This window comes from Coregonus lavaretus (genome assembly GCF_964263955.1).
Source record: "Coregonus lavaretus genome assembly, contig: HAP1_SCAFFOLD_55, whole genome shotgun sequence".
In the NCBI taxonomy this organism is placed as follows: Eukaryota; Metazoa; Chordata; class Actinopteri; order Salmoniformes; family Salmonidae; genus Coregonus; species Coregonus lavaretus.
The window spans coordinates 1,976,540-1,994,164 of record NW_028161934.1 but is presented as its reverse complement, the minus strand read 5'-3'; the positions used below and the strand labels follow the sequence as shown (position 1 = coordinate 1,994,164).

Here is a 17,625-nt window from a genome sequence, read left to right as displayed (position 1 = left end):
CTGTGAGTGTACGGCTTAAAGTTGTCCTATGGACAGATACTCCAATCTCAGCTGTGGAGCATTGCAGGTCCTTCAAGGTTATGTTTGGTCTCTTTGTTGCCTCTCTGATGAATGCCCTCCTTCCCTGGTCCGTGAGTTTTGGTGGGCGGCCCTCTCTTGGCAGGATTGTTGTGTTGCATATTCTTTCAATTTTTTAATAATGGATTTAATGGTGCTCTGTGGGATGTTCAAATTTTCAGATACTTTTTTATAACCCAACCCTGATCTGTACTTCTCCAAAACTTTGTCCCTTACCTGTTTGGAGAGCTCCTTGTTCTTCATATGCCCGCTTGATTAGTGGTGTTTCAGACACTGGGGCCTTTCAGAACAGGTGTATATACAGTGAGGGAAAAAAGTATTTGATCCCCTGCTGATTTTGTACGTTTGCCCACTGACAAAGAAATGATCAGTCTATAATTTTAATGGTAGGTTTATTTGAACAGTGAGAGACAGAATAACAACAAAACAATCCAGAAAAACGCATGTCAAAATGTTATAAATTGATTTGCATTTTAATGAGGGAAATAAGTATTTGACCCCCTCTCAATCAGAAAGATTTCTGGCTCCCAGGTGTCTTTTATACAGGTAACGAGCTGTGATTAGGAGCACACTCTTAAAGGGAGTGCTCCTAATCTCAGCTTGTTACTTGTATAAAAGACACCTGTCCACAGAAGCAATCAATCAATCAATCAGATTCCAAACTCTCCACCATGGCCAAGACCAAAGAGCTCTCCAAGGATGTCAGGGACAAGATTGTAGACCTACACAAGGCTGGAATGAGCTACAAGAACATCGCCAAGCAGCTTGGTGAGAAGGTGACAACAGTTGGTGTGATTATTCGCAAATGGAAGAAACACAAAATAACTGTCAATCTCCCTCGGCCTGGGGCTCCATGCAAGATCTCTCCTCATGGAGTTGCAATGATCATGTGAACGGTGAGGAATTAGCCCAGAACTACACGGGATGATCTTGTCAATGATCTCAAAGCAGCTGGGACCATAGTCACCAAGAAAACAATTGGTAACACACTACGCCGTGAAGGACTGAAATCCTGCAGCGCCCGCAAGGTCCCCCTGCTCAAGAAAGCCCATATACATGTCCGTCTGACGTTTGCCAATGAACATCTGAATGATTCAGAGGAGAACTGGGTGAAAGTGTTGTGGTCAGATGAGACCAAAATTGAGCTATTTGGCATCAACTCAACTCGCCGTGTTTGGAGGAGGAGGAATGCTGCCTATGACCCCATGAACACCATCCCCACCGTCAAACATGGAGGTGGAAACATTATGCTTTGGGGGTGTTTTTCTGCTAAGGGGACAGGACAACTTCACCGCATCAAAGGGAAAATGGAGGGGCCATGTACCGTCAAATCTTGGGTGAGAACCTCCTTCCCTCAGCCAGGGCATTGAAAATGGGTCGTGGATGGGTTTTCCAGCATGACAATGACCCAAAACACACGGCCAAGGTAACAAAGGAGTGGCTCAAGAAGAGGCACATTAAGGTCCTGGAGTGGCCTAGCCAGTCTCCAGACCTTAATCCCATAGAAAATCTGTGGAGGGAGCTGAAGGTTCGAGTTGCCAAACGTCAGCCTCGAAACCTTAATGACTTGGAGAAGATCTGCAAAGAGGAGTGGGACAAAATCCCTCCTGAGATGTGTGCAAACCTGGTGGCCAACTACAAGAAACATCTGACCTCTGTGATTGCCAACAAGGGTTTTGCCACCAAGTACTAAGTCATGTTTTGCAAAGGGGTCAAATACTTATTTCCCTCATTAAAATGCAAATCAATTTATAACATTTTTGACATGCATTTTTCTGGATTTTTGTTGTTGTTATTCTGTCTCTCACTGTTCAAATAAACCTACCATTAAAATTATAGACTGATCATGTCTGTCAGTGGGCAAACGTACAAAATCAGCAGGGGATCAAATACTTTTTTCCATCACTATATATATATATATATATATATATATATATATATATATACAGTGGGGAAAAAAAGTATTTAGTCAGCCACCAATTGTGCAAGTTCTCCCACTTAAAAAGATGAGAGAGGCCTGTAATTTTCATCATAGGTACACGTCAACTATGACAGACAAATTGAAAAAAAAAAATCCAGAAAATCACATTGTAGGATTTTTTATGAATTTATTTGCAAATTATGGTGGAAAATAAGTATTTGGTCACCTACAAACAAGCAAGATTTCTGGCTCTCACAGACCTGTAACTTCTTCTTTAAGAGGCTCCTCTGTCCTCCACTCGTTACCTGTATTAATGGCACCTGTTTGAACTTGTTATCAGTATAAAAGACACCTGTCCACAACCTCAAACAGTCACACTCCAAACTCCACTATGGCCAAGACCAAAGAGCTGTCAAAGGTCACCAGAAACAAAATTGTAGACCTGCACCAGTCTGGGAAGGCTGAATCTGCAATAGGTAAGCAGCTTGGTTTGAAGAAATCAACTGTGGGAGCAATTATTAGGAAATGGAAGACATACAAGACCACTGATAATCTCCCTCGATCTGGGGCTCCACGCAAGATCTCACCCCGTGGGGTCAAAATGATCACAAGAACGGTGAGCAAAAATCCCAGAACCACACGGGGGGACCTAGTGAATGACCTGCAGAGAGCTGGGACCAAAGTAACAAAGCCTACCATCAGTAACACACTACGCCGCCAGGGACTCAAATCCTGCAGTGCGAGACGTGTCCCCCTGCTTAAGCCAGTACATGTCCAGGCCCGTCTGAAGTTTGCTAGAGTGCATTTGGATGATCCAGAAGAGGATTGGGAGAATGTCAGATGGTCAGATGAAACCAAAATAGAACTTTTTGGTAAAAACTCAACTCGTCGTGTTTGGAGGACAAAGAATGCTGAGTTGCATCCAAAGAACACCATACCTACTGTGAAGCATGGGGGTGGAAACATCATGATTTGGGGCTGTTTTTCTGCAAAGGGACCAGGACGACTGATCCGTGTAAAGGAAAGAATGAATGGGGCCATGTATCATGAGATTTTAAGTGAAAACCTCCTTCCATCAGCAAGGGCATTGAAGATGAAACATGGCTGGGTCTTTCAGCATGACAATGATCCCAAACACACCGCCCGGGCAACGAAGGAGTGGCTTCGTAAGAAGCATTTCAAGGTCCTGGAGTGGCCTAGCCAGTCTCCAGATCTCAACCCCATAGAAAATCTTTGGAGGGAGTTGAAAGTCTGTGTTGCCCAGCGACAGCCCCAAAACATCACTGCTCTAGAGGAGATCTGCATGGAGGAATGGGCCAAAATACCAGCAACAGTGTGTGAAAGCCTTGTGAAGACTTACAGAAAATGTTTGACCTGTGTCATTGCCAACAAAGGGTATATAACAAAGTATTGAGAAACTTTTGTTATTGACCAAATACTTATTTTCCACCATAATTTGCAAATAAATTCATTAAAAATCCTACAATGTGATTTTCTGGAATTTTTTTTCTCATTTTGTCTGTCATAGTTGACGTGTACCTATGATGAAAATTACAGGCCTCTCTCATCTTTTTAAGTGGGAGAACTTGCACAATTGGTGGCTGACTAAATACTTTTTTTCCCCACTGTATATATATACAGTGGGGAGAACAAGTATTTGATACACTGCCGATTTTACAGGTTTTCCTACTTACAAAGCATGTAGAGGTCTGTAATTTTTATCATAGGTACACTTCAACTGTGAGAGACGGAATCTAAAACAAAAATCCAGAAAATCACATTGTATGATTTTTAAGTAATTCATTTGCATTTTATTGCATGACATGAGTATTTGATACATCAGAAAACCAGAACTTAATATTTGGTACAGAAACCTTTGTTTGCAATTACAGAGATCATAAGTTTCCTGTAGGTCTTGACCAGGTTTGCACACACTGCAGCAGGGATTTTGGCCCACTCCTCCATACAGACCTTCTCCAGATCCTTCAGGTTTCGGGGCTGTCACTGGGCAATACGGACTTTCAGCTCCCTCCAAAGATTTTCTATTGGGTTCAGGTCTGGAGACTGGCTAGGCCACTCCAGGACCTTGAGATGCTTCTTACGGAGCCACTCCTTAGTTGCCCTGGCTGTGTGCATCTTCAATGCTCTTACTGAGGAAAGGAGGTTGTTGGCCAAGATCTCGCGATACATGGCCCCATCCATCCTCCCCTCAATACGGTGCAGTCGTCCTGTCCCCTTTGCAGAAAAGCATCCTCAAAGAATGATGTTTCCACCTCCATGCTTCACGGTTGGGATGGTGTTCTTGGGGTTGTACTCATCCTTCTTCTTCCTCCAAACTCGGCGAGTGGAGTTTAGACCAAAAAGCTCAATTTTTGTCTCATCAGACCACATGACCTTCTCCCATTCCTCCTCTGGATCATCCAGATGGTCATTGGCAAACTTCAGACAGGCCTGGACATGCGCTGGCTTGAGCAGGGGGACCTTGCGTGCGCTGCAGGATTTTAATCCATGACGGCGTAGTGTGTTACTAATGGTTTTCTTTGAGACTGTGGTCCCAGCTCTCTTCAGGTCATTGACCAGGTCCTGCCGTGTAGTTCTGGGCTGATCCCTCACCTTCCTCATGATCATTGATGCCCCACGAGGTGAGATCTTGCATGGAGCCCCAGACCGAGGGTGATTGACTGTCATCTTGAACTTCTTCCATTTTCTAATAATTGCGCCAACAGTTGTTGCCTTCTCACCAAGCTGCTTGCCTATTGTCCTGTAGCCCATCCCAGCCTTGTGCAGGTCTACACTTTTATCCCTGATGTCCTTACACAGCTCTCTGGTCTTGGCCATTGTGGAGAGGTTGGAGTCTGTTTGATTGAGTGTGTGGACAGGTGTCTTTTATACAGGTAACGAGTTCAAACAGGTGCAGTTAATACAGGTAATGAGTGGAGAACAGGAGGGCTTCTTAAAGAAAAACTAAGAGGTCTGTGAGAGCCGGAATTCTTACTGGTTGGTAGGTGATAATATACTTATGTCATGCAATAAAATGCAAATTAATTACTTAAAAATCATACAATGTGATTTTCTGGATATTTGTTTTAGATTCCGTCTCTCACAGTTGAAGTGTACCTATGATAAAAATTACAGACCTCTACATGCTTTGTAAGTAGGAAAACCTGCAAAATCGGCAGTGTATCAAATAATTGTTCTCCCCACTGTATATATATATATATATATATATATATACACACACACACACAACTTTTGAAGTTAATATAATGCCATTGTTAAGTGAAAGAACCACTCCGGAAAAGGGCGGGACAGCTGCTCCGGATGTGAACATGAAAAATATATTAAATTCACTTTCTAATGATAGGAAGAACCATTTCAAAGTAGAGAAGTGTAGGCAGGAGATAATAAATAAATATTATGTCATTGTTGATGGAATCTGTCTGATATACAAAAAGCTTGGGGAAAAATACAGAGAATGTCTAACTCATTGACAAAGACACGATGGTCTTTAACTGTATTAGCTGAAGTCAGACAACGAGATCAGAAAGTCCTTTGTGATACTCATGATAGGACATTGCAGAGAGATAAAGAGAGTTTGAGGGCTCTTGGTGAACAGATAAAAACATTAAAAGAGGAAATTCAACAATTGCAGGAGGCATGTGTGCTAAAGGAAGACTTGGCCCCCACCTGTGGGCTCTCTGTTTTACCCTCATGCTGAGTTGTGCAAGGCAGATCGGGTTTCAAGCATCTGGTCAGCACTGCCTGGCTTTGAGTCAACAGATTCTGACAGCGGTGACAAACGATGTCTTAGGCCAATCAGAACAAAGGCTGTTAAAGGGAGTAAAGACAAACCCCCTTGACAGTAATCACACATAAATCAGCATCTCCAAAACTTGGATGAATGGTCAAAGACTTTTAAGCATCCACGAGACATGGGTATGAAGACGTGGAACCATTTAAAGTGATTTAAAAAACTCTACATCCATATGATGGGTTACAGTTGTTAGGCTTTGTTTTGAACACCCATGAACATGGTGTACTTGAAGAAAACGTTTATAGCGCTGTGGGTGATGAAATGTATTTATGTCACTGATGGGTGCCAGAAAGTCTGGGTGCCAGGAATTCTGGGGGGCTACTGCTGTTAATCTTAGAATGAGTACGTGATGGAATGTCCTGACTGGGGTGCAAACTGATACCATCGAGGTTGGGAGCGACACCCAATGATGGTTGGCAACTGTTGGTTAGAACTTGTTTACACTCAAGTATATAAACTGAGAGATCTCTGGGTCTATCATTTGGATAGCAAGAGGCAACTTAGTTGTATCTTGTTGTTTTGAATCTGGTACCATATTATTCAATACCTTGTATCAAATCAAAAAGTGTTTAGTTATATTAGCGCATCCTGAATTCCTTAATACCACAGAAACTCATCATATCAACCTTAAAATGAGGGACAGACGTAAATGAATTACTAATAACATTCATAATAATGCTCAGAAATGACTGTCAAAGCAACAAAATAACTAGTGCTTTACAATGAGTATGTTTACATGCACACTCATAATTGGACATTAAACTAGTTATGGCAGTAGGCTGAGTATGTTATTAGTCATGTAAACACCTTACTCTGCTTATCTTAATTGGCTTAAGGTGACAATCCAAGTAACGCAGTTAAAAACACCTGCTTTTCTGAGCAATCTTTAGAATTATTAGGACATGTAAACACTTTAATTAGAGATATAGCGGTGTATTTAATATGTGCATGTGCTAGCACAAGCAGCGCAAGCTAACTTATTTTGATCGTGTGCAGTGAGTTCAGAAAAACTTAAAGTATGCAGCTTAGAAATAGTTCTCACATACAAAATGTATATGTCCGAATTCTGAATGAAGTATTCTTCTCAAAAATAACATGGTCCCTGCGGTAGTATGTTTATTTTGATTGTCAATTTTCTGCATTTATCAAAGTCCCATCAGGTAGCCTGATTTCAGATGTCCATGCTATTCAATATATTTGTTTCACAGGAGACAGCCCTAACCATTGCTTTCTCAGTGGGAGGGGCTTATCATCTGGGGAGCCTCAACAACAACATGATGCTGACAAGACAGAGAAGAGTCTCTCCAGATTAGAACACCTCAAGAAACACCAGCAGAGATGTATAGAGAAGAAATCTCACCACTGCTGCTTTGACTGTGGGAAGAGATTTGCTAAACAGAAGGAATTGATCATTCACCAGCGGATTGACACTGGAGAGAAACCGTACTGCTGCTCTCAGTGTGGGAACCTTAAATCTCAGAGAATTCATACAGGGGAGAAGCCTTACCCCTGCTTTGATTGTGGAAGAGCTTCAGTCAAATCAGGAGCCCTTACTGCACACCAACGCCTACACACAGGAGAGAAGCCTTATAGCTGTGATCAGTGTGGGAAGAGCTTCAGGAGGTCAGGACACCTGACTACACACCAACTTATACACAGGAGAGAAGGCTTTTAGCTGTGATCAGTGTGGGAAGAGCTTTAGGAAGTCAGGACACCTGACTACACACCAACTTATACACAGGCGCAATCCCTTATAGCTGTGATCAGTGTGGTCCTGACTTCCTGAAGAGTTTAAATCAATCAGCAGCCCTGAGTGGCGCAGTGGTCTAAGGCACTGCATCGCAGTGCTAGCTGTGCCACTAGAGATCCTGGTTCGAATCCAGGCTCTGTCGCAGCCGGCCGTGACCGGGAGACTCATGGGCAGCGCACAATTGGCCTAGCGTTGTCCAGGGTAGGGGAGGGAATGGCCGGCAGGGATGTAGCTCAGTTGATAGAGCATGGCGTTTGCAACGCCAGGGTTGTGGGTTCGTTTCCCACGGGGGACCAGTATGAAAAAAATATATATATATATATATGTATTCACTAACTGTAAGTCGCTCTGGATAAGAGCGTCTGCTAAATGACTTAAAATGTAAAATGTAAAAAAAAAAATGAGCAAACACTAATGCATACACACAGGAGAGAAGCCTTATAAATGTATATGTGGAAAGAGCTTTGCTCGTTCAGGGTCACTGATAAAACACCAGAAAGTGCAAACCTGTATTCTTTAATCTCCCCCCTCTCCAGCACCGGTTCCAGATCCCTAAATAAAGTTTCAATAGAAAACATTTTGTAAAGATTAATCTATCTCCCATTCTCTAACAGTTTACTAAGTCTGATTACCATGGTAACCTGTGTAGCATAATATGCAGCTCTGGATCCATATGTATCAAGCGTCTTGGAGTAGGAGTGCTGTGTGTGTGTGGTGGGGTGGGGATGTTCAGAGCTGTATCTTATTTAATTAACTCCTATTATCCATTAAATAATCGTATAATGTTTCAATAATACTAGGTGTGTATTCATGTATTCAACAGATCAATAAATCTAATCCATTATCTGCTCAACAACATCTGCTTATCATATTAGTTATGTTTTTTTAATCTATAATAATAATCTATTTTTTATAAGGAGCATAGGCCTCTTGTATAATTAGTTTGGTCCTAAAAGATGTTCACATATTTCTTGTAAATCCCTTCACCAGGTTTTAGTGCAGCTGATGGGACATACGGAAGTACAGAAGCCATAGGCCTATTAGTGTGGTCAAATTATGTTGTTGTATTTGTTTTAAATTATTTTAATAGGGATATCTTTCAACTTTCGTCATTGTATATTAACTTTGCTCCAACAAGATGTTCACACATTTTCATTGTGAAGCGAATTATGTGTTGGTTGTTAGGAAGAGGCATCATGGGGGCAGGAAGCCAGCTCTGCCCATCAGTACTTATAGGTCATGTCAACCACAGACCTCACACTCTTCTGTTTTCTCACGACTACTAAGGTCTCCTACCAAACTTCTCTCTCTTCACTCTGGAAATACACTTGATAATATCTTATACCTTACCATTCTACTTTTTATTGGGGATTTGTTAGAAGGAACGAATGCTTGCATGTAAATGTCATTGTAAAACATACATCTGGAATGTGGTTGCATGTTTTCTTGTTTTGTTTTACATTGCTGATTGCATATTCATTAGTTGTATTATGTAGAAGAGACCAGGATTTGATATGAATTAATGTATCCATGTGAATCTTATTGTAAAACGTTTTGTTTTGCATTGTTACTATTGTTATGAGTGGAGATCCCACCTACTGCTACTTTGTAGTTGATTGATGGATTACCTGCCAATCAGATAAGAGCAAAAACTCAACAATATATTTGTTTTGTTCTAGCATGTAATAAGAACATTTACTATATATTTTTTAATGTTAATAACATGATACTGAGTTGCAGAAGTCCAGACGGGAGATGAGAAACGCCTGGATTAGGATCTGCTCCGCTTCCTGTGTGAAGTTTGATCGTACTTGTTATGACGAGTTTCTCTGGTATCTAGTACTTCAGGATGTAAGAGAATAGTTGAACACATTAGATGGAGAGTTGATTCATGTTTATTTGATTGTTACAGTACTGGATTCAATGACAAGCGTTACGGGCGTAGCCTCTTGTCATCTGAATGACTTCCATAGAAAATCCCTAAGTTTATGATGCTCTCCAATCTACTTCTGTCCAACAGTTGCCAACCATTATTGAGTGTCCGACTACAATAGGATCCCCCTACATGGTATCATGTGGCACCCTAGCCAGGCCATTCCATCACATACCCCTCCTAATATTAGCAACAGTGGCCCCCAATCTATCTTGGCACACTGACCTTCTGGCCCCCCATCCGTGACCGACACAACACACGGTGTGTCATTGTCCTGTCACTCACATACAGCTCATGATTTTACAGACATTAAGAAATCCTGTATCAAAAGTCGTTATATCAGTACTCTACGGGTGTCGTAGAGCAAAAACCTGCAGGAGCGAGTCACTGTAGAATTATTTATTATTTTTGTACTTTTTACTCCACAATGACCACACTGCTAATCTTATGCCTGACCCTAACCTTAACATAAAAAAAGCACATTTATGTTTTGACTTTGTGGTTCCAACTGCCTTCCATTTTTTAGACATTTATTTTAATTGCCATTACATATTAGAAGGCAATCGCTGGCAATTAATTATTGGGTTAACTTACAGGAACATGGGGTGTGTCACCCCACAAAAAGGGTTCTACAGAAAAGTTGGGAGCATGAACATGGACAGAATAAAACCTTTGGATGGGTGGGTAATAAGCAGGCGAGGCAGATGGGATTGTATGACAGGGACTTTAGCCACACAGTACCTATCCCTGTGAGTCCACCATGGCTATTCCCACCTCCAGTAGTTGATTTACAAGTGTTGGAGAGAGTACGGAAAGACAGGGAGGGGGTTGATCCATGTGAGTTCTTTAAAAAGCGACTGGAAACGGTAAATCTGTATTTTTTTGACATATATACAGATGGATCAAAAGACCCATGGACAGGTCGGACTGGATCAGCCTTCGTTGAACAAGAAAGTGGGTTGGCTGTCAGGAGACGTATTACATTCCACCTGGCTGTGAACAAGGAAGAGCTGATGGCCATACTGATGGCCTTGCTGTGGGTGGAGGAAGTCAAGCCAGACAGAGTAGTTATATGTTCTGACTCATGTGCTGTGTTGATAAGTCTGCAATCATTTAGCTCACATAGCAGGCAAGGCCTGCTATATGAGGGAATTCAAATTCATGCCTGGATGAGACAGCTGGGTGTCATTACAAGCTTTGCTTAGGTCCTGGCCCATGTGGGGGTGGAAGGGAATGAGGAAGTAGATATGCTAGCTAAACAGGCCCTTAGGAGACAGGAGGTGCCAATGAGCAAGGCAGAGACTAAGGGAATGATATGGGCAGTGGTGGTGCAGAGATGGTAGGAACAGTGAAACAGTGGCACTAAGGGCAGGCATCTATTCATTGTTTACATTTTAGTCATTTAGCAGGCAATGTCATCTAGAGCGACTTACAGGAGAAATTAGGGTTAAGTTGCCCAATGGCACATTAACAGATTTTTCACCTAGTCGGCTCGGGTTACTGGCCCAACGCTCTAAACCACTAGGCTACCTGCCGCCCCTATTCCAGGTACAGAGTAAAGTAGGGGAGGATGGTAGGAATGGACAGAAGAGAGGAGGCCATCCTTACAAGGCTAAGGGTGGGACACAGCCAGCTGAATAAGTCATTAAATGTGATAGGAAATCATCCAACAGGAAGGTGTGATTACTGCCAGGAAACAGAGACAGTGGAGCATGTACTGATACAGTGTGGGCAGTATGATAGGGAAAGAGAGAGACTGAAACTGTATGAGGGATATTGGGTACAGGAATTGAGTTTGATAAGCATACTAAGTAGAACATCGTTAGATACAGTCTCAAATATGTTTATTTTTTAAGAGAAACAAGGCTGTCATATAGGATTTAGTTCCTCGACCGCTGTCGCTGGCTCACACTCCATTACAGTAGGTGTCAAAATGTACCGTAACTTTGGATGACAACCGCGGATAAACCCCACAGAAGAAGACGTATTTTCATTGTGAGTGGCCACTTCCGAGTATCTGGTCATATAATGGATAATCAGATTTTCAAATCAGTGGAGGTGAACAAGTGCACACTTTGGGAGGAAGGAGAGATCATTAAGTACTAGACACAGATTCCTACACATGATAAAGTAGTAGGTTACCTTGCTGAAGGAAAACAAATCCCAACAAGTTTTTTTTTTTTTTTTCTTCCAGCCATTAAACACGGAACAGAGGAATGTGGAGGATCAAATATTATAAAAACTAGGCATATACATTTTATACAGCATGCCTATACTGTTAAAAGGAAAGCAGACTTACCGGATCCATTGGGGAAGCCAAATTTCCTTCAGCGTTTCTTCATCAGACATTCCGGTTCATACTGGCCATGCAGTAGCAAAATACACAGCTATCTCGATTTAAGAGCTCATGGCAGAGATATTAGAGAAAGGAGGATCTAGGAACCCCATTCGGCAATGAATGGAGGAACGTATAACGGCTCACCCAGCAGACTGTCGGACATTCACGTTCACCTTGTCATGCTGGGTCACGCAATCCCTTCTCAAAATCAGGGTATGAGTCCAGAAACCTGCATATTTTCCTCCACACTAGATAATGTCACGATTCCAAAGCTATACGATATTACAGAGAATAAGTAAATTATATCATATATCGGTAAAGATTTGCAATAACAAATTCGTCTCATTCTTCTTCTTCTTCAGTGGGCTTTAATGGTGGTTGGCATCCAATATCTTGCCCAGCTGGGACCAGGACTCGGTCAGAACTTGGGTTGAGTGAAGGCATGAACGGCTGAGAGTCAGCGTCGGGTGTCGTCATCTGGACCAACACCATGCCGACCTTCATGGTGTCACAAGGGTTTGTGTTACAGGGATAAAAGCTCGGGCAGATCAAGGCAACTTCAAGGGAGTTGATGGAAACAATTATTTATCTACATTAACATTGCTATCAATTGTATTGGGTTGCACAAAAACAGTCTGCGGGATGCCAGAAGTTAAATAAAATTCAATTTAAACGTAATGTGTCAGTGGGCAGGAAGGTTGGTCATTACGAAGGGAGGAATTTGGAACAAAATCTAAAATAAGTCATGCACATGCACCATATGTGGACAAAAAAAAAAATTGTGGGGGACTTTTATTTTGACATGATGTAAGCAGGTAGCAACGTTTGGAAAGTCTGTTTAATAATACGATGCCGGATTTTCCTAAATAAAATTCTGGGGTCATTAGCCAACAGTGGTAGATTAATACTCCTTTAAAAGTGCGTTCCCAGAAAAACAATCTTGAATCCTTCCTCTGTTGTCTCTGTTCTGCAGATGCCAAGATCAATGCTCAGACAGAGGAGACTGCGCTGCCGGGGCCAATAACTATGGAGGACTAAAAGTGCCACAATTAAATAAATAAATACACCATTAAATAATTACTTAAATGTGTCATTAATTAATTAAAATTAGAATTAAATACATAAATGTGTTATTAAATGTGTCATTAATTAATTCAAATACCGATTCATTTTATGTAAAATACATATATAATAATTTCACTATTTACATTTACATTTCATGGTCCTGCGTTGGAGTGCTTCCTGAATTACTTAAAACTGTCAAACTGACCCATCAAAAGTTGGTAGGCGGAACCTAACGCCTGATTGGTTACCCTCTGCATCAAGCCAAGACAAATCAATTCCGGATAATGTCAGCAGGTCCTGCTTCTACATCCTCTGCTAAGTTTAAAATATCTCTAACCAACTCCCTGGAAAGTTCACGGAGATCCTCCATTGTCTCTATCCAGGTTGGCCTACTCTACTTCAGACCAAAGCAATGGATCAGACTAGATTCGCGTTAGCCCCGCCCACTGACTTTGATGGGTCAGTTTGACAGTTTTAAGTAATTCATGAATCACTGCAATGCAGGATCATGAAATGTAAATGTAAATAGTGAAATAATTATATATGTATTTTACATAAAATGAATCGGTATTTGAATTAATTAATGATACATTTAATTACACATTTATGTATTTAATTCTAATTTGAATTAATTAATGACACATTTAAGTAATTATTTAATGGTGTATTTATTTATTTAATTGTGGCACTTTTAGTCCTCCATAAATAACGGCTTGACCTGAATACATGCTGTCTGCAGGTGAGCAAAACCTCACCTAACATGACAGCCTCTCAGTTTGGCTCTCAAACCAAACTCTATTTGAGATTCTCAATTCATACATTATTAAAATTAACTTGGCTATCACCAAGAATTGTGTGCATCCATCCTATTTTGTGTGAAATATTGCATACTCTGGCATTGACTATGACCAGGCCTATTGGAAAAGCAGCAGTGAGAGCCACCCTCCCTGGCTGATGTTCCTCTTGGTATCTCTTTGGCAGCTCTACCCCAACCTAGACCCCAACATGGTACCTCTCGCCCAGCAGCTCAGCACTCACCTTATCATCAGTGCAGGAGGGAGATGTGGGTGTGTTGTGGAGGGGGCTTTGGACCCTGATTGATGAAGGATGGAAGTGGTAGATATGGTGAGTATTAGGCCCTACACAAAGAGAATGAAGTAGCACTCTGGAACGTCATGTGGTCCACTAAGCCAATACTGTTCTACTGTTACAGTCACCGCTTGAGTTCCAATAATTTATCCTGTAGTGTACACTCGTTCACTACTTTCCACAAATCTAAAAGCATTGGATTGGTGGATGCATGGCCTAGTGGGAGTTTCCACCATATTTCTTATTCCAGTCATTTCCTTTCAAATCAGTGAAGGGAAGTGAACAAGTGAACACTTTCGGAGGAAGGAGAGATAATTGGGACAGACTGTAGTTGTGGTGGTTTGAGTCAGGTGTAGGAAGACCACTAGTGGATTAATAGACTGTAGTTGTGGTGTTCTGAGTCAGGTGTAGGGAGACCACTCGTGGATTAATAGACTGTAGTTGTGGTGTTTTGAGTCAGGTGTAGGAAGACCACTAGTGAATAAAGACTGTAGTTGTGATGTTTTGAGTTAGGTGTAGGGAGACCACTAATGGATTAATACTGTAGTTGTGGTGTTTTGAGTCAGGTGTAGGGAGACCACTAGTGGATTAATAGACTGTAGTTGTGGAGTTTTGAGTTAGGTGTAGGGAGACCACTAGAGGATTAATAGACTGTAGTTGTGGTGTTTTGAGTCAGGTGTAAGGAGACCACTAGTGGATTAATAGACTGTAGTTGTGGTGTTTTGAGTCAGGTGTAGGGAGACCACTTGTGGATTAATAGACTATAGTTGTGGTGTTTTGAGTCAGGTGTAGGGAGACCACTAGTGGATTAATAGACTGTAGTTGTGGTGTTTTGAGTCAGGTGTAGGGAGACCACTAGTGGATTAATAGACTGTAGTTGTGGTGTTTTTAGTCAGGTGTACGGAGACCACTAGTGGATTAATAGACTGTAGTTGTGGTGTTTTGAGTCAGGTGTAGGGAGACCACTAGAGGATTAATAGACTGTAGTTGTGGTGTTTTGAGTCAGGTGTAGGGAGACCACTAGTGGATTAATACTGTAGTTGTGGTGTTTTGAGTCAGGTGTAGGGAGACCACTAGTGGATTAATACTGTAGTTGTGGTGTTTTGAGTCAGGTGTAGGGAGACCACTAGTGGATTAATAGACTGTAGTTGTGGTGTTTTGAGTCAGGTGTAGAGAGAACACTAGTGGATTAATAGACTGTAGTTGTGGTGTTTTGAATCAGGTGTAGGGAGACCACTAGAGGATTAATAGACTGTAGTTGTGGTGTTTTGAGTCAGGTGTAAGGAGACCACTAGTGGATTAATAGACTGTAGTTGTGGTGTTTTGAGTCAGGTGTAGGGAGACCACTAGTGGATTAATAGACTGTAGTTGTGATGTTTTGAGTCAGGTGTAAGGAGATCACAAGTGGATAAATAGACTGTAGTTGTGGTGTTTTGAGTAAGGTATAGAAAGACCACTAGTGGATTAATATACTTTAATTGTTGTGTTTTGAGTTAAGTGTAATGAGACCACTAGTGGATTAATAGACTGTAGTTGTGGTGTTTTGAATCAGGTGTAGGGAGACCACTAGTGGATTATTAGAGTGTAGTTGTGGTGTTTTGAGTCAGGTGTGGAGAGACAACTAGTGGATTAATACTGTAGTTGTGGTGTTTTGTGTCAGATGTATGGAGACCACTAGTGGATTAATAGACTGTAGTTGTGGTGTTTTGAGTCAGGTGTAGGGAGACCACTAGTGGATTAATAGACTGTAGTTGTGATGTTTTGAGTCAGGTGTAAGGAGATCACAAGTGGATAAATAGACTGTAGTTGTGGTGTTTTGAGTAAGGTATAGAAAGACCACTGGTGGATTAATATACTTTAATTGTTGTGTTTTGAGTTAAGTGTAATGAGACCACTAGTGGATTAATAGACTGTAGTTGTGGTGTTTTGAATCAGGTGTAGGGAGACCACAAGTGGATTAATAGACTGTAGTTGTGGTGTTTTGAGTCAGGTGTAGGGAGACCACTAGTGGATTAATAGACTGTAGTTGTGGTGTTTTGAGTCAGGTGTAGGGATACCAGTTGTGGATTAATAGACTGTAGTTGTGGTGTTTTGAGTCAGGTGTAAGGAGACCACTAGTGGATTAATAGACTGTACTTGTGGTGTTTTGAGTCAGGTGTAGAGAGACCACCAGTGGATTATTAGAATGTAGTTGTGGTGTTTTGACTCAGGTGTAGGGAGACCACAAGTGGATTAATAGACTGTAGTTGTGGTGTTTTGAGTCAGGTGTAGGGAGACCACTAGTGGATTATTAGAGTGTAGTTGTGGTGTTTTGAGTCAGGTGTGGAGAGACAACTAGTGGATTAATACTGTAGTTGTGGTGTTTTGTGTCAGATGTAGGGAGACCACTAGTGGATTAATAGACTGTAGTTGTGGTGTTTTGAGTCAGGTGTAGGGAGACCACTAGTTGATTAATGGACTGTAGTTGTGGTGTTTTGAGTCAGGTGTAGGGAGATCATTAGTGGAGTTAAATACTGTAGTTGTGGTGTTTTGAGTCAGGTGTAGGGAGACCACTAGTGAATTAATAGACTGTAGTTGTGATGTTTTGAGTCAGGTGTAGGGAGATCACAAGTGGATAAATAGACTGTAGTTGTGGTATTTTGAGTAAGGTATAGAAAGACCACTAGTGGATTAATATACTTAAATTGTTGTGTTTTGAGTTAAGTGTAGTGAGACCACTAGTGGATTAATAGACTGTAGTTTTGGTGTTTTGAGTCAGGTGTAGAGAGACCACTAGTGGATTAATAGACTGTAGTTGTGGTGTTTTGAGTCAGGTTTAGGGAGACCACTTGTGGATTAATAGACTGTAGTTGTGGTGTTTTGAGTCAGGTGTAGGGAGACCACTAGTGGATTATTAGACTGTAGTTGTGGTGTTTTGAGTCAGGTGTAGGGAGACCACTAGAGGATTAATAGACTGTAGTTGTGGTGTTTTGAGTCAGGTGTAGGGAGACCACTAGTGGATTAATAGACTGTAGTTGTGGTGTTTTGAGTCAGGTGTAGGGAGACCACTAGTGGATTAATAGACTGTAGTTGTGGTGTTTTGAGTCAGGGGTACGGAGACCACTAGTGGATTAATAGACTGTAGTTGTGGTGTTTTGAGTCAAGTGTAGGGAGACCACTAGAGGATTAATAGACTGTAGTTGTGGTGTTTTGAGTCAGGTGTAGGGAGACCACTAGTGGATTAATAGACTGTAGTTGTGGTGTTTTGAGTCAGGTGTAGGGAGACCACTTGTGGATTAATAGACTGTAGTTGTGGTTTTTTGAGTCAGGTGTAAGGAGACCACTAGTGGATTAATAGACTGTACTTGTGGTGTTTTGAGTCAGGTGTAGAGAGACCACCAGTGGATTATTAGAATGTAGTTGTGGTGTTTTGAGTCAGGTGTAGGGAGACCACAAGTGGATTAATAGACTGTAGTTGTGGTGTTTTGAGTCAGGTGTAGGGAGACCACTAGTGGATTAATAGACTGTAGTTGTGGTGTTTTGAGTCAGGTGTAGGGATACCACTTGTGGATTAATAGACTGTAGTTGTGGTGTTTTGAGTCAGGTGTAAGGAGACCACTAGTGGATTAATAGACTGTACTTGTGGTGTTTTGAGTCA

At 41.5% G+C, this 17,625-nt stretch overlaps 1 protein-coding gene across 1 annotated transcript in view; it reads right to left on the bottom strand.

The window, feature by feature from the left end:
- The window catches only part of LOC311119904 (uncharacterized protein), a 38,456-nt gene extending 26,581 nt beyond the window's left edge, over positions 1–11,875 (bottom strand). The window contains exon 1 of the mRNA XM_084194556.1: positions 11,796–11,875. Coding sequence (XP_084050682.1) covers positions 11,796–11,804 — 9 coding nt within the window. The 5' untranslated portion in view covers positions 11,805–11,875. The remainder of the gene's footprint in view (positions 1–11,795) is intronic.
- Between the last annotated feature and the right edge of the window lie 5,750 nt (positions 11,876–17,625).